At 39.4% G+C, this 20,518-nt stretch overlaps 1 protein-coding gene across 1 annotated transcript in view; it reads right to left on the reverse strand.

The window, feature by feature from the left end:
- Positions 1–10,935, reverse strand: part of CCDC141 (coiled-coil domain containing 141) — a 208,812-nt gene extending 197,877 nt beyond the window's left edge. Inside the window, exons 1-2 of the mRNA XM_023212346.1 lie at positions 10,575–10,935; positions 8,044–8,166 (exon numbers count right to left, since the gene is read on the reverse strand). Coding sequence (XP_023068114.1) covers positions 8,044–8,166; positions 10,575–10,676 — 225 coding nt within the window. The 5' untranslated portion in view covers positions 10,677–10,935. The remainder of the gene's footprint in view (positions 1–8,043; positions 8,167–10,574) is intronic.
- Between the last annotated feature and the right edge of the window lie 9,583 nt (positions 10,936–20,518).

Here is a 20,518-nt window from a genome sequence, read left to right on the forward strand (position 1 = left end):
ATTCTATTTATAGTACATTCATTTCTAGCTCAGAAAATAGAAATAGGGCAAAAATAAGCATTCTCTGAATTGGAGATTCAGTCAGAACAGGACACCAGTAAATTTATGAGAGTCAAATGAGAGGTGACATTTTCCAGAGTTTTACCACTCTAAACGGTCATTCTTCACTGAATGCCAACTGCAACCACAGTTGCCAGCGCCCAGGAGGTTTTCCTGATTCTCACAGTCATCATTCCCCCAGACAACAGCAATGTAATGGAAAGTCAGATGTTAAGAACATTCTTGGCAACTTCCCTAAGGAATTTCCAACTTTTTTTCTTTCTTTAACACTCTGCACCTCACCTGAGGATGTAATGTCAATAGTAGCCACAGGCAGATCTTCTTTACCTGGTTTAAATCTACCTTTTCTGGAATCCTTCTTTTTCATTGTAAATGATTTGAATATGGCTTGGAAATCTAGATGCCTTTTGGGAATTAAAGTTTTTTCCACTTGATTATATTTTCATCACTGAAAACAGGAAAATATTTTTTCTCTGGACACTCCACTGAGATTAAGTACATCGCAGAAGGGAAAATAAGATCTCTAGGGTACAGATATTACCAACATTAGAGGCACTTATAAAAATTCTGGGTTTTCAGAATTTTTTTCTTTAGTCTATATTACTAGCGTTTGAAATAATGTTCAGTGGAAAGCAGAAAATAGCTTTTCTATTAAATTAAACATTTGATCTATCAAATTACTCTGATGTACTCATTAACATAATTATGCCACTTTTTCTTTGAAAAGTAGCATGTACTTCCATATATTATTGTATTTCTTCCCCAAATTTTCTTTTTAGGTGTGTGAAGGTAACTGTTATTATTATTCTAATTTCTCAGATAAAGACCCTGAGACCAGAGAGACTAAGTGTTGTCCTCAAATCAGAGTGGACTCAGCACCAAATACTACACCCTTCCAATGTCATTTTCACAGCATTCTTTATGATTAGAACAAATTGCAAGACCCTGTACATACAACAAGGACTGGAATAAACATTAAATATTAAGTACTATTGGCTTATTGAACTACTAATGTCCTCATCCTTCAAAAGCTCACATTCAGACTAACTTGGATCTAACAATTTTCTGCTACAAGTTAAGTCTGTGCTTATCTTGACAGCATATTAACTAGTAAATTGGTTGAATTTATGATCTATCCATTTGTGAAATGGAATTTACATTTTCATTATTTTTAAAAGTCTTTTCTCAGCAAATCTGAAATAGACTTCTGACTCCTCGATCATTTTCTTCTTTTTTAGACTCATAATATTAGATTTAGGTATATCTAGATGATAAAACTACTAGTTGAAGTTTGTTAGGGCTGAGTGGCTGGATTGAGAGTGGTGAGTAGTTGGGGGAGAATATGAGAGATGGACCTTAAGAGGTTATGGCTAGAGGTCTAGATGAAGGTAAAAGATCTTTTTGTTTGAGACCTCATTTTCTTAGATCCATGTGCAGGGAAGGAGAATGGTACATTACGGTAAGATCCACAATAAATATGAAGCTTTAATCTGTCCTGTTCCTTCATTTTAAAGATAAAAAGTCTGAAGTCCGGAAAACTTAAATGGCTAGTCCACACGTAGCCTGAATGGCATCAAAGAACAAGATGTTTAACTCTAGAACCAGTGCTTTCTAAAGAGTATAGAAATGGAAACCCCTCTTCCTTTTTTTATTTCCAACTTTAATTTTAAGTTTAGGGCTAAATGTGCAGGATGGGCAGGTTTGTTGTACAGGTAAATGTGTGCTGTGGTGGTTTGCTATACAGATCATCCCAACACCCAGGTATTAAGCCCAGCATCCATTAGCTATTCTTCCTGATGCTCTCCCTCCTCCCACCTCCCACCCTGACAGGCACCAGTGTGTGTTGTTCCCCCAACTGTGTCCATGTGGTCTCATCATTCAGCTCCTCCTTATAAGTAAGAACACATGGTATTTCGTTTTCTGTTTCTGAGTTAGTTTGCTAAGGACAATGGCCTCCAGCTCCATCTATGCCCCTGCAAAGGACATGATCTCATTCCTGTTTATGGCTGCATCATATTCCATAGTATATATGTACCACATTTTCTTTATCCAGTCTACCATTGATGGGATTTTAAGTTGATTCCATGTCTTTGCTATCATGAATAGTATTGCAATGAGCATGCTCATGCATATAACTTTATAACAGAATGATTTACATTCCTTTGGGTATATACCCAGTAATGGGATTGATGGGTTGAATGGTATTTCTGCCTCTAGGTCTTTGAGGAATCACCACACTGTCTTCCACAATTCCACAATGATTCAACTAATTTACACTCCGACCAGCATGGTAACAGCATTCCTTTTTCTCCACAACCTCACCAGCTTCTGCTGTTGTTTTTCCATTTTGTTTTGTTTTGTTTTGTTTTGTGACAGAGTCTCGCTCTGTCACCCAGGCTGGAGTGCAGTGGTGTGATCTCAGCTCACTGCAAGCCCCGCCTGTCAGGTTCATGACATTCTCCTGCCTCAGCCTCCCGAGTAGGTGGGACTACAGGCACACACCACCCCGCCCGGCTAATTTTTTGCATTTTTAGTAGAGCTAGCGTTTCACCATGTTAGCCAGGATGGTCTCAGTCACCTGACCTCATGATCTGCCTGCCTCGGCCTCCCAAAGTGCTGGGATTACAGGTGTGAGTCACCGCGCCTGGCTTTTTTTTTTTTTTTTTTTAGATGGAGTCTCACTCTGTCGCCCAGGCTGGAGTGCGGTGGCATGATCTTAGCTCACTGCAAGCCCTACCTCCTGGGTTCACACCATTCTCCTGTCTCAGCCTCCTAAGTAGCTGGGACTTCAGGTGCCTGCCACCACAGCCGGCTAATTTTTTGTATTTTTAGTAGAGATGGGGTTTCACCGTGTTAGCCAGGATGGTCTCGATCTCTTGACCTCATGATCCACCCACCTCAGCCTCCCAAAGTGCTGGGACTACAGGTGTGAGCCACCGCGCCTGGCCACGTCTACTATTTTTTGACATTTTAATAATAGTCATTCTGACTGGTGTGAGATGGTATCTCATTGTGGTTTTGATTTACATTTCTCTATTGATCAGTGATTTTGAGCTTTTTTTAAATGTTTGTTGGCTGCATGTATGTCTTCTTTTGAGAAGTGTCTGTTCATGTCCTTTGCCTATTATTTAATGGGGTTGGTTGTTGGTTTTTTTTTTTTTTTTTTTTTTTTTTTTTGCCAAATAACCAGCTAGCACCATGATGACAAGATTAAATCTACACATAACAATACTAATCTTAAATGTAAATGGAAATGCCCACTTAAAAGACACAGAATGGCAAGCGGGATAAAGAACCAAGACCCATTGGTATGCTATCTTCAAGAGATCATCTCACACGCAAAGACTCACATAGGCTCAAAATACAGGGATGGAGGAAAATTTACCAAGCAAATAGAAAATAGAAAAATTAAGATTTACATTCCAAGTTTCTGACAAAAGAGACTGTAAACCAACAAAGACTTAAAAAGACAAAGAAGAGCGTTGCATAAAGGTAAAAAGTTCGATTCAACAAGAAGAGCTGAATATCCTAAATATATATGTACCCAATATAGGAGAACCCAGTTCTTAGAGAACTTCAAAGAGATTTAGGCCCCCATACAATAATAGTGGGAGACTTTAACACCGCAGCAGACTAACTGTGGACCTGATAGTTATATACAGAACTGTCCACCCCAAAACAACAGAACATACATTATTCTCATCGCCACATGACACTTACTTTAAAATTGCTCACATAATCAGAAGTAAAAGATTCCTCAGCCAATGCAAAAGAACTGAAATCATAACAGTCTCTCAGACAATAGCACAATCAAATTAGAAGTTGAGATTAAGAAATTCACTCAAAATCATACAACTAAATGAAAATTGAACAATGTGCCCCAGGATGACTCTTGGTCAAATAATGAAATTAAGGCAGAAATCAAGAAGTTCTTCTTTTTTTTTTTTTTTTTTAAGACAGAGTCTTGCTCTGTGACCCAGGCTGGAGCACAACGGTACAATCTCGGCTTACTGCAACCTCTGCCTCCTGGGTTCCATAAATTCTCCTGCCTCAGCCTCCCAAGTGGCTGGGATTACAGTTGCACACCACTATGCCTGGCTAATTTTTGTATTTTTAGTAGAGGCGAGGTTTCACCATGTTAGCCACGCTGGTCTCAAACTCCTGACCTCAGGTGATTCACGCACCTTGGCCTGCCAAAGTGCTGGGATGACAGGCATGAACCACTGTGCCCAGCCTAGTAAGTTCTTTGAAACTAATGAGAACCAAGATACAATGTACCAGAATCTCTGGGATGCAGCTAAAGCAGTATGAAGAGAGAAATTTACAGCACTAAAATGCCCTCATCAAAAAGCTAGAAAAATCTCAAGTTAACAACCTAACATCATAACTAAAAGAAAGACCCGAGAACAACAAACCACTTAAGCTGGCAGCAGACAAGAAATAACCAAGATCAGAGCTGAACTGAAAGAGATAGAGACACAAAAAAACTTTCAAAAAATCAATGAATCCAAAAGGCTAGTTTTTTGAAAAAAATTAATACAATAGATAGGCCACTAGCAAGACTAATAAAGAAGAAAAGAGAGAAGCATCAAATAAACACAATTTGAAATGATAAGGGGGTTATTATCACTGACCCAACAGAAATACAAGCAACCATCAGAGAATACTATAAACACCTCTATGCACATAAACTAGAAAATCTAGAAAAAATGAATAAATTCCTGGACACATGCACCCTCCCAAGGCTGAACCAGGAAGAAATTGAATCCTTGAATAGATCAATATTGAGTTCTGAAATTGAGGCAGTAATAAATAGCCTGCCAACCAAAAAAAGCCCAGGACCAGATGGACTCACAGTTGACTTCTATCAGAGGTATAAAGAAGAGCTGGTACCATTCCTATTGAAACTATTCCAAAAATTGAGGAGGAGTGACTCCTCCCTAACTTGCCCTTATGCCAAAACCTGGCAGAGATACAACAAAGAAAACTTCAGGCCTTGATGAACATCAATGCAAAAACCTTCAACAAAATACTAGCAAACCAAATCCAGCAGCACATCAAAAAGCTTATCCACCACAATCAAGTAGGCTTCATTCCCCATATGCAAATCAATAAATGTGATTCATTACATAAACAGAACTAAAGACAAAAGCCACATGATAATCTCAATAGACACACAAAAGGCCTTTGATAAAATTCAACATCCCTTCATGTTAAAAATTCTGAATAAACTAGGTATTGAAGGAACATACTTCAAAATAACAAGAATCATATATGACAAACCCACAGCCAATATTATATTGAATGGGCAGAAGCTGGAAGCACTCCCCTTGCACACCAGTACAAGACAAGGATGCCTATTCAACATAGTATTGGAAGTTGTGGCCAGGGCAAGCAGGCAAGAGAAACAAATGAAGAACATTCAAATAGGAAGAGAGGAAGTAAAACTATCTTTGCAGATGACATGATCCTACATCTAAAGATAGAGGAAAAATCCCATCATCTCAGCCCAAAAGCTTCTGAAGCTAATAAGCTACTTTAGCAAAGTCTCAGGATACAAAATCAATATGCAAAAATTGCTGGCATTCCTATACACCAACAACAGGCAAGCTGAGAGCCAAATCACAAATGAACTCCCATTCACAACTGCCACAAAAAGAATAAAATACCTAGGAATACAACTAACAAGAAAAAGTGAAGGACTCTTTTAGGGGAACGGCAAACCACTGCTTGAAGAAATCAGAGATGACACAAACAAATGGAAGAACATTCCATGCTCATGGATAGGAAGAATCAATATCGTGAAAATGGCCATACTGCCCAAAGCAATTTATAGATTCAATACTATTCCCATTAAACTACCATTGACATTCTTCACAGTATTAGAAAAAACTTTTAAAATTCATATGAAACCAAGGCAATCCTAAGCAAAAGAATGATGCTGGAGGCATCACTCTACCCAACTTCAAACTATACTATGGGAAAACCCTTTTCTAGCTGAGCTACCAGATGGATTTAGGTATGCACATTTGAGCACAGGGTAGAAGGCAGGAGCTGAATTGCTGCACCTAAGAAGGCATTTCCCTTCTGTAGCCCTGGATGGAGTAGGGATGAAGGGAGAAGTGAGGTAGCCTGAGAGTTCCAAACTGAGTTGAGCTCACCCACCACTACCCACAATTTATCAGTGGACTGGGAAATGCTGGCTGGGCGTGAATTACTAGTGGGAACTGGGGAAAATATGTGGTTTCAAGCCCAGGTTAGCTTCAGCAGAAACAGTTGGCTGGTATATACAAAGGAGCTGGGGACACAAGAGATCATGAGAAAGCAAACTTCTGGAAATGGTCAGAAACTTCAAGTAAGTATTGCGTTTCTACAGTTCATGGAATTGGGGATTCACGACAAGTTTACACAACTTTTTGTGTAGCAGGAAGACCTTGAGTTGTTAGCCAAATCACACTAGTTTGTGACATAAGTAGAGCTAAACAATAGGTGTTTTAATTCCTGGTTCATTGATCTTCCACGTCATAATGGGGTTTTCCTACATACAAAAGACTTACCAATAACTAGGGATTTCTGCCTTGCAAGACAACCTAAATCCCAGAGTAAGGAGCTGTCAAACAGGGGAATAAATTCTGCATTCTAAGGGCCTTCGTCTTTGTATTAATTCTTTCTTCAGCTTCTAGGTTTTATTTACTCAATTACTTTTACCAATGTTCAAGCAGAAAACCACTGTCTATATATCAGATGCAGATCAAATCTTCTAAATCTAGAAAGCAAGTATGAATTTCAGCCTAGATGTAACAAAGAAAACAGTAATATTAAAGTACTAAAAATGCAGAGCATCCTAGTCTTTGCAGTCCTCTGAATCCTCATTAAACCTCTTTGAACCTCTTTGATCTTAGTGAAGATATTTCAATTGTCTATGAGGTTATTACTCACAGGGCTGGCTCCCTCAGAGGTTCCTCAGAATGGAACACCATTTAGGGTTTAATGCTGTATCTGTTACTGTGTTGAAATTCTTTACATTTGTGTTTTGTAAATTAAGTCCAATGGGACAACAGAGCAAGTTCTGAGGGCTTGGCACCTCATCAGACATGTGGTCCTATCTCCTGGAGATAGAGTCAGCTGTCCTGTCTGCTCCTCAGCTCCACTCAGTGACTGTTGCCACCTCCTATAGCTGGAGCTGTGGCTAAGGTGAAACTTAAGAAGGGTGGGGTCAAACCCAGGTCCTTTGCACTGAGTCATGGATGAGGCCATGCACCTGTGAGGGTCTGCACTCATCTTACACATGAAGGAGCCACACATTAAATAATGAATAAAATTCACCATGACGGGTCAAGAAAATGCTTTTCCCTGCTTTTTGAACAAAAAGCCCCAAATTTTTATTTGCCCTGGGTCCCACAAATTATGTAGCTGGCTCTGATCTTATCTGGCCTTTATCTGGCAACCTCAAACCAATGTTACTTTTAGATTTCTAACTAAATATTCTCAACATATATAAAATAGTATGTCTGGTTTTACTAAAAGTATTATTTGGTTTCAAGAACTCTTAATACTAAGCACGGAATCAGATATTTTCAATAGTCCAACGAGGGAAAAGTCTTCTAAATTATTTTTGCCAGCAGGTATCATTAACAATAGAAATGTGGATCTGTTTTTGTGACTCGATGGTGTAATGCATGAAATGAAATGATGATGGAGTTTTTTTTCCACTGAGGCAGCCAGGAAAAAAAAATTACTTTTTTCTCCACAGTGAAAATATTATCATTCCATATTTTCTATCACATTAGGGAAAATTTTTTTAAATCTTGTTACTTCTCTCTGATGCTGTTTGTGCGTAAATAACGACTGATTTTTCCATTATCTACCTGGTATCATATTAAAGTGGCACTAGGCCAGTAACAGCAGAGGAATCAAGAAGTATAAGAAATAGTTTTTTATTTCTCTTTAATTTTGTTTTTGCTTCACATCTTAGCATCTTACCTTGAGCTTGGCCAAAAGAAGTTCATGATCATGAAGAAGTTTTTTGGTTTCATCTTGACTGCTGCCAATTTCTAGAAGATTGGGCTGTGATTCAGCCAGTTGAAGTTGTACCCATTTGCCACACTAAAAATAAAAATTAAATTAAGTGCACTTTTAGTTCCTCTTGTTCCTTCCTCTTCACCCTTCTCATTTTTAATATATCTTTTAAATTTCCAGTTATACTGTAAACACTTTTTTCTATTTCCTATTTTGTCCATTCTTTCCGTAGATATGGGGTTTACTTCAATTGAAACACAGCAGATCTAATATAAATCCATGCCTTGCCTTTTATTTTTTATTCTTAGGATAAATTATTCTCTCATGGCATATGGGATTTGAGTTAAAAATTCCCACATGAGGAAAACATACAATGGATTACGTATTACTGAATATTATAAAGTTACAGAATAATTTACACAACTGTATCCTCTCTCACTCACAAAACTGAACTCAATAAAAACAGTGAAATTCCACTTGGGCAAGTAGGATGCAAATTTTCACCACAGAGGAAAGTTCTTGTAAATGCAGTTTAGGTTGATAAGTGTCTTTACATTGGCTTTGCTGGTTTAGCTGAAAATAATAAATGTCAGATGAAGGAATTGATTTTTATCTTATTTCAAAGGTAAAATATACTGTTTTCCAACCTTAGTTGTTGAATATTCATCAAAGCATTAGGAAAATATTAACAAAATTAGATGCCTGTGACAACTGCCATTTGAGCACAGTCAACTTGCTTTCCACACAAGATTTACACTGCTCTAAGACATAATTTGTCACTGCATTTCCTGAGGAATTGCTTTTCTAAGAAGCAACAACTCATTAAGCAAAAGGAACCACTAACAGGCATGTGCATGTAGATACATGAATTACTAAAGAGAAATTAGAAAAACGTGTTTCTATTTTAGAATATATTCAGTCCCCTGAGACAGTTTGGAACGTCACTATAAATCACACACAGACACTCCTATTCCATTAAGATGGACTTTCTACTCTGAATTGCTTGGGGTGTGTTTTGTATGGAGATGGCAGTAAGGTAAGAGAGCTGAGGAGAGGGTAGTGGGGGAACATTCTTAGAAACAAAATTCAGTTAAAATAAGAGTTTCCTGTGTAATTTTCCAGTGTAATTTTTTTGTGTTCAAGCTACCTCTGATTCTTCTGTAATTTATCCTCTAATATTATTCCTCATCCTGCTCCAAGAATGTTTCATATTTGAGGAAATGAAAAGTTAACTTTTTGAAAAATAGTGAGTTTGTCTCTTTTCCCTCATTGCTGAAATCTGCAGTTAACTCAAAGTATCATTAATCCCGTACAAGTGGTCTGTTCGCACCACTTCTGCGCCAGGTTTCTTTTCATCTCCACTCCGGAACTCTGAAAAGATGGGAGGGTGAGGAAGTCAGCAGAGGCCTGGTTCCTGTGGGAGATAAGTCTCACAACACCAGAAAATCTGCCTTGGTAGGAACACTTTCCATTCTGTCCTTCTATAGTGAATCGTTTTGCTCAATATCAAGTGCTGTTTTCCTGGTATGAATTTTCACATTACCATAAAATTCACAGCAATTAAGTTAAAGTAAACACGCTTGCTGTCCATGCTCTAACAAAAGGCCAGAAAAGTCATCCAATTAAGCCTGGTGGGGACCTGAAAGTAACTGGTTTGTGACCATCAGCTTGTTTGCCAGCTTTCCCTTCATTAAACACTGAATTATTTAGGTGGAATATCATCTAAAGCCCAAGCCTAGTGCTTGAAAGGTTGTTTTTTTTTTCTTTTGCAGGGCATTTCCATGGAGAATAAAATCATGGATGTCTTCTTCAACCTAAAGATGTGTGGTCATCTTTGCAAATGGGCAAATGGCTTGTCATAAAACATGCAGTAATCGTAAACCCTAAGTGGCTTCTACTTCCTGCTGTTAAGAACAAATTTGACACAAACCTTTTGTACCTTTCCCTGCAGGGTCTTCATTACTGAACAAGGATTTAGTGCTGTCTTTACCATGTCAAAACCAGTGTTGCAAAGGGTACACGTCGGAGCCCTTTCCTTAGGTGTTTTCTGAGTTCCATCATGCTTAAAGCGGTGCCCTCCCCATGTCTGTCAGGACCTGCCTCCTCCCACCTCCACCACATCCACTCTCAAAAATCACAAGCATTTCACAGGTCCATTGGATTCTTTAGTCAGGCAATCATGAACTTCCAATTACCAATGCCTTGCTTTTTAGACACCAAATTGATAGTATATGCTAGAAGTTTTCTTTTCTTTTTTTTTTTAAATCAAGCAGGTGTAGATGCTTTCTGGCTGACTGAAAGGAAAGAGAAGCTCTGGTAACTGCTGAAACTTGTAGAGGTTTCTCTTAGTAGCCAATTTAAGAAAGCAGTAAGAGTGCTCGCTGCGTTGTCTTCTCTATGCTGTGTCCTGCCGATTGCATGGAATTTTCTTTAGGGTTTTCAACACACAGCTAGAAGCCCACAGCCGCACAGAAAAAAGGAAGTTGTTAGCTTACCTTTACGACAGCTATAACGATTTTGGAGTCCCCAGCCTGCACAGCGACTGAACTGACTGTCGTCGTAGAAAGCTCCACACGAGGACTTCCTTGGCTGGACATGGTACTTTAGAACCACAGTTTATACTTTGGGCAGCCTCTGGACAGTTGTGTGTCTGCTGGTCATTTCAGAAGGCAACCACCAGGGTTACTTGGATTCATTCAGGGAAAGAGCTCAGCTCACACTGATTACTCTGCCAAAAGGAAAGAACAGGAGGTTAAAAATAGACAACCCCATTGAGTTTATCGTGAGAGAGAAAGGAGCGAAGCGAACGAGAGAGAACTGCCACGCCCCTAGTATGGTAACACTAAGTGCCTGTTATTTTTGCTGTTATCTTAAATGTGGAGGACAGCTTCAAGCTCTTTCCTTATCAGCTGATGTTTGATAACAAATGGAAAAAAAAATTACATCCTGACAACCCAAATTAGTTTTGCCACCGAAACTATGCAATTGTAACCACGGACTTTGAAACCAGTAAGTCATTGACCTGGCTGTCAATCTTTTCAAGATTTTTGAAGTCTCTCTCATGCAAAGAAAACTACCAAAGTGTACTCTAAAAAAGCTTTGGTATTTGTCTTGGGGTTAAGTCACAAATTGCTTAAAAGACAGTTTTAGATTAATCTGCTTTTCTAAAACTTACTGTTCTTTGCCAAATGAAGTTTAGATGGAATAACCACATTTTCTCAGAGCCTCAGATTTCTTAGGAATTTTTTAAAAATATTTCAACCAGCATTTATAAATAGGTACCTATCATTTCAGATTTTCTTTGTGACTATTCTGCTCCATTGAACAGGGTTTTCAAGTTCAGTTATCAATACCATGAGAAAGCAAAATACTTTGCTGTTACCTTTTAATTTCAGCAAGAAAAGTTTTTGGTGTGGTTAAAGGTTATTAAGGCATATATTTTGCTGCAACTAAAAACAAAAACAAAAAGGAAAGCACTGTACTTCGGGCTTGATTTTTATTCCCTACCCCCACCTCCTGTGCAGGAAAATTATAGCCAGCTTCAAATCAGTGCCCCACATTGGGAGATTAATCCTATTGCTAGAAACTCAGCCTGTGTCACAAGTTGTCTGTGGTATTAAACAGCAGCTGTTGGATTCCCTGTCAAAGAACAGCTGAAAATAACACTAAAGTTTAGGTCAGAAGTCAGATGCAAACATATCAGAGTTACTGACTCCAAAGCTGCTGGAAGCATTGGAAATCTCTGGGACAAAGCCAGAACAGAGAATATAGCAAAAAAAAACAGTTTGAATGAATCCACTTGCTCTGTAAACCTTTTAGCCCAATTTAATAGTAGGTTCAGGGTCAGAAGACTCAGTCAGCACCATTGCTTTGTTTTGCTAAGGTTCATGTTCATATTCTTGATTCAAAGGGGAAAAGTACTTTTACATATACTTCAGTGTTCAACAATTATTTTTGTTTCCAAGAGCATGTCATGGCTGCTCTACAACTGTGTAGCCACCACCCAGGTCCTCTGCGCTCAGCATCTGCTTGCTGCCCCAGTGAGATGGAAACCATACCTAGATCCTCGTCCCTATGCAACGCGAACTTCACCTGACCCCATGAAGGGAACAATTGGAGCAAGCTCAGGAAAGCATATGTCAAGCAAGCTATGATGTAGCAACTATTGCAAAGGGTTTCATTTTATGGCAGGGCTGGAGAGCTTGCAGAGAGGTAACTGACCTGGAAGGTTGAAGGCAGGCTCCTTCCACTCGAGCGAATAGTTGGTCCAAACAAACCAAAATGAACTGACCACAACTAGTTTTTAGCTAATTGTCCTCAAGAAAAGGCAAGAGTTGACACTTGTGTCTCAGAATATCTATACTGTAAACTAAAATGCCCAAGAAGCATAGCTTGTCATTGTGTACTTTGCCAATTGGAACGGCAAATAGTGACTTGCACTCAAAATACTCAGTGCAGGCCAGCCATGGTGGCTCACACCTGTAATCTCAGCACTTTGGGAGACCAAGGCAGGAGGATTCCTTGAGCCAGGAGTCCAGAAAATTTAAAAATCAACCAGGCATGGTGACGTGCCCCTTTAGTCCCAGCCACTTGGGAGGCTGAGGCGAGACAATCCCTTTGTTACTGGAAGGAAGGCCAACTGTGAGTTGTCCAGGTCCTTGGCATTTTGAACAAAGAATTGAGCAAAACGCACAAAGTAACAACGGAATGAAACACAGGAACGAAGCAGCGAAAGCAGGGATTAAAGCAAGAAAGCACTCCACAGTGTGGGAGTGGGCCCACCCTGAATAAGGACCGAGTTGCAACATTTTCTGGGTTTTAAGTATGTCTTATGAGGTCCCCAGTGGCTACTCCTTATCTGAATGAAGGATTTTGTCTGTGGCTAATTAAAGGCTGATGTGAATTGACGCCCTATGAAGATGAAGGGATGGCCCACACTTTGCCCAAATCCAAGGCACTCTCCCTTTCCATCTGAGCCCTGGGGAAGGCGGACGGTTGCAGGGAGAGTAGCCTTTGAACTTTTGCTACTTGGGGTGGGAAGATGGGGTCTTTCCTTTTGGTTTAGCTTTTGGAAGTTGATGTTAATTGGCCTTAGGCTCCCTGCACCCAGACCCAGGTGTTTTCCTTTTGACCCAGCTTTGGGCAGTCAGCAGGAATTGGCCTTCGATTCCCTGTCACCAGGCCTTTGTGTTCTTCCTTGATTTAGCTTTACGAAATCAGCACAAATTGGCCTCAGAGTCCCTGCCCCGAGACCTTGATGTTTTTCCTTGATTCAGCTTTAGGAACAGCACGAATTGGCCTTAAGTGCCCTGCCTCCAGATCCTATTCTCCTACCTCACCTTGAGCCCAGAAGTTGGGGGCTACAGTGAGCTACGATAGCGTTACTGTACTCCAGCCTGAGTGACACAGTGAAGCCTGTCTCAAAATAAAATAAAATAAAATAAAATAAATAAAAATAAACTCAATGCACTTTCACCTAGTTAATTCTATTGCTAGAAACTCAGTGTGTGCCTCAAGTTGCATAAAGGCCATCAGGTGGGAAAGGGTTTTGGCAGCAGGCCGCAAAGACCACAAGCTAAGAGTGGCTGTGTCCATAAAGCCCTAGTTAGGATGGATGATTGTGTAAGGGGCGTGGAAGGCAGCATGGAATGTCTGGAATTGCAGGCCCAGACAGAGGGAAAAGTAGAAGGGAGATGAAGAGGAGAGAACACATGGCTGGAAATGTGGTTAATTCCAAGGTTTAAGGGCAAAGGGAATTAGAAAAATATAAGACTTTGTTAAAAGATTAACCCAGCTATTCAGCAACAAAAGTAGTGCCTTTCCCTGTGTGTGTATGACCTTTCTTTCTGTTAATTAGATGGAGCAGGTCCAAGCTGTTGCACAAAAGAAATGTTTTCTACATTGGTGGACATGAGCAATAATGCAAACTGCGTACATGAATTTAACTGGCTTCTATTTTATTTTAAATTTAAACTCTTGAGTTTAAAATCTTCAAAGGACTTGAATCATGTTTTTCTCCTCTGTTCTTGTTTTCTGTTCCTCTTTTTTTTCCTCCTAAACTTTTTAGTCCTTCCGTCTACAGAAGCCCTGTGGCTCAGATCTCTCCATCCACAACTAGCTTATTTAGAACTTTGGCCTTGTTTTCTTCATCTAGAATAATATTTAATTATAAGTTGCACCATTAACTCATACAAACAGCTTGAAGAATAGTTAGAGTGGAATATATAGTACTAATGATATTGGTACACTAAGATGGATTTTTTAATGTTAAAGAACTGAAAGCTTCTTGAGTTACAATTTATTTATACTCTGCCTCCCCTATCATCACCAAAAAAAAAAAAAAAAAAAAGACCAAAACAAAGCAAAACAAAAACCTTCCAGGCATTCTCATACCTTTGAAGTTTATAGAGGATCTTACAGAGGTTATTATGCCTTTTCTGTTTATCCCTCTGGGAAATGCCTGTTTTTATACCAACTGAGTTTTAGTGAAATATCCTCCATGGGGAATCATAAGGCTATAACTGGATTCAGTAGAGTTGCAAATAGCACATTTTTAATGAAATAGTCAGTAGTCTGAAAACTTTTTCATGTGACTATTTTTAACTCTGTCAATGGTGACGCCATTAAAATAACACATTTTCTTTGCTGGAGTGTATGTGGGGTCTGCTCATTTTTAAGTAAGATCCTAGGTGTTTGTCTTCATCGATATTATTATTGGTTAAACTATATTAAACTTTATAAAGACAAATTAGACCTGGTATGGATAACCCAGAATGAGTCTATTTGTCCAAATTAAAAATTCAAGGAAAGTTATCTTAAGTGAAGCAAGTTAGACACAGAAAACCACTTATAAGTAGGAGCTAAATAATATATACACATGGACATAAGGAATGGAATGATAGACAATGAAAATTTGTACAGGTGAGGGGGTGGGAGTGGGTAGATGATGAGAGATTACCTAACGGGTACAATGATTTGGGTGATGGATACCCTAAAAGCCCTGACTTTACCATTATACAATCTATGCATTTAGGCCGGGTGCGGTGGCTCAAGCCTGTAATCCCAGCACTTTGGGAGGCCGAGACGGGCGGATCACGAGGTCAGGAGATCGAGACCATCCTGGCTAACACGGTGAAACCCCGTCTCTACTAAAAATACAAAAAAACTAGCCGGGCGAGGTGGCGGCGCCTGTAGTCCCAGCTACTCGGGAGGCTGAGGCAGGAGAATGGCGTGAACCCGGGAGGCGGAGCTTGCAGTGAGCTGAGATCCGGCCACTGCACTCCAGCCTGGGTGACAGAGCGAGACTCCGTCTCAAAAAAAAAAAAAAAAAAACTATGTATTTAACAAAATTACACTTGTACCCCATAAATTCATACACATAAAAATAAAATATTTTTTTTTAATTCAAGGCAAATCTTTCTCTGCTATTATCACTAATGTAGTAATAATGGCTACTAATTAGTGACTGCTTCATATAAGCCAGGAACTGGAATAAGTGCTTTACACTCTTTATCCCATTTCATCTACATAATAAGGTTGGAAAAAAACATTTCTTTAATGTTACAAATGATACACACACACATGCACACACATATTCACACACAGCAATTCACTAATTCCAGTCACCTCTAGTTCAACTTTTTCTGCCTGGGTTTCAAACCTATCTATGGCTGGCTTCTCCCTGTCTGCCCAGTCATGTATACCATTATTCCCAGACCCCAAAGGTCATTCTTGTTCTCCACCTTAATTCAGTTGTTCTATCCAGGAATATCATTCCGCTCTTCCCTTCATCTATCCAAATTCCTCCCATCTTTTGAGGCCAAGATGAGTATCAACTTTTTAAAAAAATTTGAAATATCTACCTATATTCTTCTTGTCATGCACATCTGTGTGAAAAGACCACCAAACAGGCTTTGTGTGAGCAATAAACCTTTTATTCACCTGGGTGCAGGTGGGCTGAGTCCGAAAAGAGAGTCAGCAAAGAGTGGTGGGATTATCATTAGTTCTTATAGGTTTGGGATAGGCAGTGAAGTTAGGAGCAATTTTTTGTGGGCAGGGAGTGGATCTTACAAAGTACATTCTCAAGGGTGGGGTGAATATTACAAAGTACCTTCTTAAGGGTGGGGGAGGATATTACAAAGTACCTTCTCAAGGGTAGGGAGGGTATGGTATACAAAGTACATTCACAAAGGCAAGGGAATATCACAAAGTACATTATCCCAAGGGCAGGGAGGGTGTATTGTTACAAAGTCAATTGATCAGTTAGGATGGGGCAGGAACAAATCACAGTGGTGGAATGTCATCTGTTAAGGCAGGAACTGGTTATTTTCACTTCTTTTGTGGATCTTCAGTTGCTTCAGGCCATCTGGATATATACCCCCAGGTCACAGGGGATAGGATGGCTTAGCTTGGGCTCAGAGTAAATGAAAGTTGCTCTTTCCCCTTAAAGATGCCTCCGATTTTAAACAACAATTTACTCTTCCATGCATGCACTCATTTGTTCATTGATCAAGTATGATTAAATATGTACTCAGTGCCAGGCACTATTCTAGATGCCAGGCACACAGTAATAAACAAAACAAAATTCATCCACAGATGGAGCTTGCCTTCTGGTGAGGGAGACATACCCAGTTAGACAAGAAAAACCAGGTACAGTGGCTCACGCAGGTAATCACAACACCTTGGGAGGCCAAGGCGGGACAGATGTTGGAGGCCAAGAGTTTCAGACCAGCCTGGGCTTCATAATGAAATCCCCGTTTCTACCAAAAAAATTAAAAATTAGTGGAGCATGGTGGTGCATGCCTGTAGTCCCAGCTACTCTATAGTCTAGGGTGGGAGGATTGCTTGAGTCTGGAAGGTCAAGGCTGTGGTGAGTCAGGATCATGGCACTGTACTCTAGCCTGGGTGACAGAATGAGACTTTGTCTCACACAAAAAAGGAAGAAAACAAACAATAAAAAAGTACATATATTTTATGTCAGGATGTAATAAGTATTATGAAGAAAAATCAGGCAGAGTAAGGTGGAGAGAGTGAACAGAGGAACAGGGATGCTAGTTTAGGAGGGCATCAGAAAAAGTCTCTTTAATAAATGAGATTTGAGTAGAAATCCTGGATTAAATGAAAACAGCAAGACCTGCACAAGTATCTTGGGGAAGAACATTCCAGGCAACTGAGACATGCTTGTTATATTTGAAAAGCATCCAGTAGGTTGTTGTGGCTGGAGCTAACTGAGGACACAGAGAAGGAGACAGTGATAGAACATGAGATATGAGAGAGAGGGATGACTAGTTCATCTAGAGCCATCTAGTTAGGTGCCTCTAGGTCCTGGTTTGCTTGGGAACAATTCTGGTTTACACCTGTTGGCCTGGAGTGATTGCTCCTAAGGTTCTTTTCATTTTCAGAGGAATCCCGTTTGTATGATGAATTATGTGATAATCTGACTGTTAAGCATAGGTAAGGACTTTGGATTTAATTTTGAGATAGAAAAGTACTGCAAGCTTTATGTCCAAGAAATGACATCATTTGACTTAACATTGTTAAAAAATATTTGTGAAGAAGAGACTGGAGCAGGAAGTAGGATGAATTCCATAGCACCTAATCCACAAATGCCAACACATTGCTGCTTTGGGATGTTTCTTTATGGACATTTAGGTTTTCCTTAAGAAGAATGGCATGTCCAAAACATTGTGACTCCTACTGGCAGTTTTATTCTATGTATTGACTTTCATAGATTTCCTTATAATTAAACATGTTTAATGACATATGAATCCTTAGCTTCTCCCTAAGATCTGGTAGAATAATTATAAACAAGCAACTTTTATATCTAGCAAGTTTCCCTTCTATAAGTGCTAAAGAAAAGAAAACAAAACTTGGGCAAATTTAAGGAATACTTAACTTGGTCAAAAGACTAAGATGCTATATTTACTCTAGTTTTAACCAATGGTTTGCCAAAAATGATATGCTAGGTAATATCAATACTTGCTAAATTACTATGGACATTTTTCTTGAATAGTCTCTAGTTAGAGTTATGCATGATCTAGAAAACTGTCAAATACATGTGTAGACTAAAGTTAAAATAAATGGTAAACATATGGCTGTTATTGATTTGGGCAAACTCTATTCTAAATGGGAAAGATGTATACAATAAGCCAGAAAACATTTTTTTTTTAATTGCTGAAAAGCTTTCATGTGCAAAATTTATTTTTTTAGAGTTCAAGTCACCTGCCTTCCTACCTGTGTTGAGCTGTGTCCTTAAGCTCCAACATAGCAGGGTTCTCTGTTATAATTCCTCTTTACACAAAGAAGTGTCCCAAGAGTTAGTCTTCAGGAGGCAGGGAGATTATATGTAATGATAGGAGGAGTCTTAGTCAACTTGATTTTGGAAAACTGCATTTCTTTTGTTTTTCCTCTCTGTGGCTAAATTCCAGTTGGGGCTGAGAATTTTCCATTTCAGAGTAGTCCCCAGGGAGACCTAGAGAGCAGCAGTCATTCCAGTGGCTTGGGAAGATAGCAGTGACACTAAGGCTAAGCCACCACTTCCTCAAGCAGCAATAATTCTTGCTAAGGAAGAAATAATGATCTAATAAAACCCATGGTTTTATTAATAAATAAAAATAAGATAGCCTAAATGGCATGGTTATTACCTGTGGATGGATTCGAAGCAGGAAGTATGTAAAAAGTTAAAAAGAGAAAGTTTTTAAAATATAAGATTTTATTAAGAAACACTAAAACGTGATTGAAGAAATTAATGTATATATGGGGTATATAAGTCTCTATAAGTTATAGAGACTGTTTTAAGTAATGTTATAATGGGCTGTCTCCGTTGTACAGTGGTGATGTTTGATGATTCACTGATAGTTTATTGGCATCAGTTTAGTGAAGAACACATATTTTAATATACTTTAGTAAATCATTTTTATACAATTTAACTGAGTTTTTAAAAATCTGACCGAGTGCACTGTCTCATACCTGTAATCCTAGCACCTTGGAAGGCCGAGGCAGGTAGATCACTTGAAGTCAGGAATTCGAGACCAGCCTAGCCAACATGGTGAAACCCTGTCTCTACTAAAAGTACAAAAATTAGCTGGGCATGGTGGCACATGCCTGTAGTCCCAGCTACTCAGGAGGCTGAGGCGCAAAAATCACTTGAACCTAGGAGATGGGGACTTCAGTGAGATTTCAGTGAGCCAAGATATCGCCGCTGCACTCCAGCCTGGGCAACAGAGTGAGACTCTGTCTCAAAAAACATACACACACACACACACACATACATATATACATATGTATACATATGTGTGCGTATGTATATATATATTATATGGTTTTTCAGATCTGCATCTTCATTCCAAGCCAAAACGCCTCACACCAGCATTCACATAGCTATCCCTTGCTATGGGAATCTTCTTTTCTGTTATTACATCACTCACCTCGGTCATAGAACCCACATGAAAGGCAATAATTACTGAGACTGTCCGGAAGGGAAAAGAAGTTAGAAACACCTGCAGGAAAAAAGATATTCATATACACAGGCTTTTAGGAAAAACAGGAAACAAGATGAGAGAAACTCACAGAAAGCTGGAAATCCAAAATGGAAACAAAAGTAGCAGATCATCTGCACCCCACCCCACGCAACCCTCACCACTCCAAGCAAACCCATTTCCTGTCACAAATTCCACCCTCAAAGGAAGGACTTCAAAAGCAAAGTCAGCCTATATTATGGAAAGTTTGGATTCTGCTTCTGGCCCATCCCTGCTTTGAGCTCCTGCTAGCAGGGAGAGCCAATGGCCTCACTACCAATGTTTGCTGAGCACCCACTGTGCACAAGGCCCGGGTTCATCCAGTCATTTTAGGTTTGTAAAACATGTAGCCATTTAATCTAGTTGAGCCTCTCAACAATGCTGTACTCTGGGCTTGTATTCTAGACTATTAGCTCTGCCATATGAGTTGAAAAGCTGAGGCAAGAGAAGTAAAGTGACTTATCCAAGTTCATGAAGCCAGTAAGTCGAGACCCCAACTACTCCCCTCTTAGTTTTTTACTGCAGTCTCACAGGTAGTAAGTTCTACTATCCTAGTGCTATATCCAAATTTGTACAAATGTCCACACATACTCGTCACTCAGCTAATCTACACAGTTGAACACCTGCAACAGCGTCCTTTGACTCAGAGCACTGCACCAAGATCCCTTAAAAGACAACAAAAGAAGTACAAAATTATCTCTGTTTTCAGCAACCCCTACACCCTACCATCACAATGGGGAAGACGAAACACACACGTGAAGCATTTTGATAGGAAGATGTGATGACAACATCTAGGAAATATACCAAACTGAAATGCCTTGGAAATGAGAAGAACCCTTTTAAATAATTCCCCAAATCAACGTGAGCAATGTTAATACAAGAACAAGTTTTATACATGGATGTAAACCAATCATTATAATAAA

The sequence above is a fragment of the Piliocolobus tephrosceles genome, chromosome 11, assembly GCF_002776525.5.
Source record: "Piliocolobus tephrosceles isolate RC106 chromosome 11, ASM277652v3, whole genome shotgun sequence".
NCBI lineage: Eukaryota > Metazoa > Chordata > Mammalia > Primates > Cercopithecidae > Piliocolobus > Piliocolobus tephrosceles.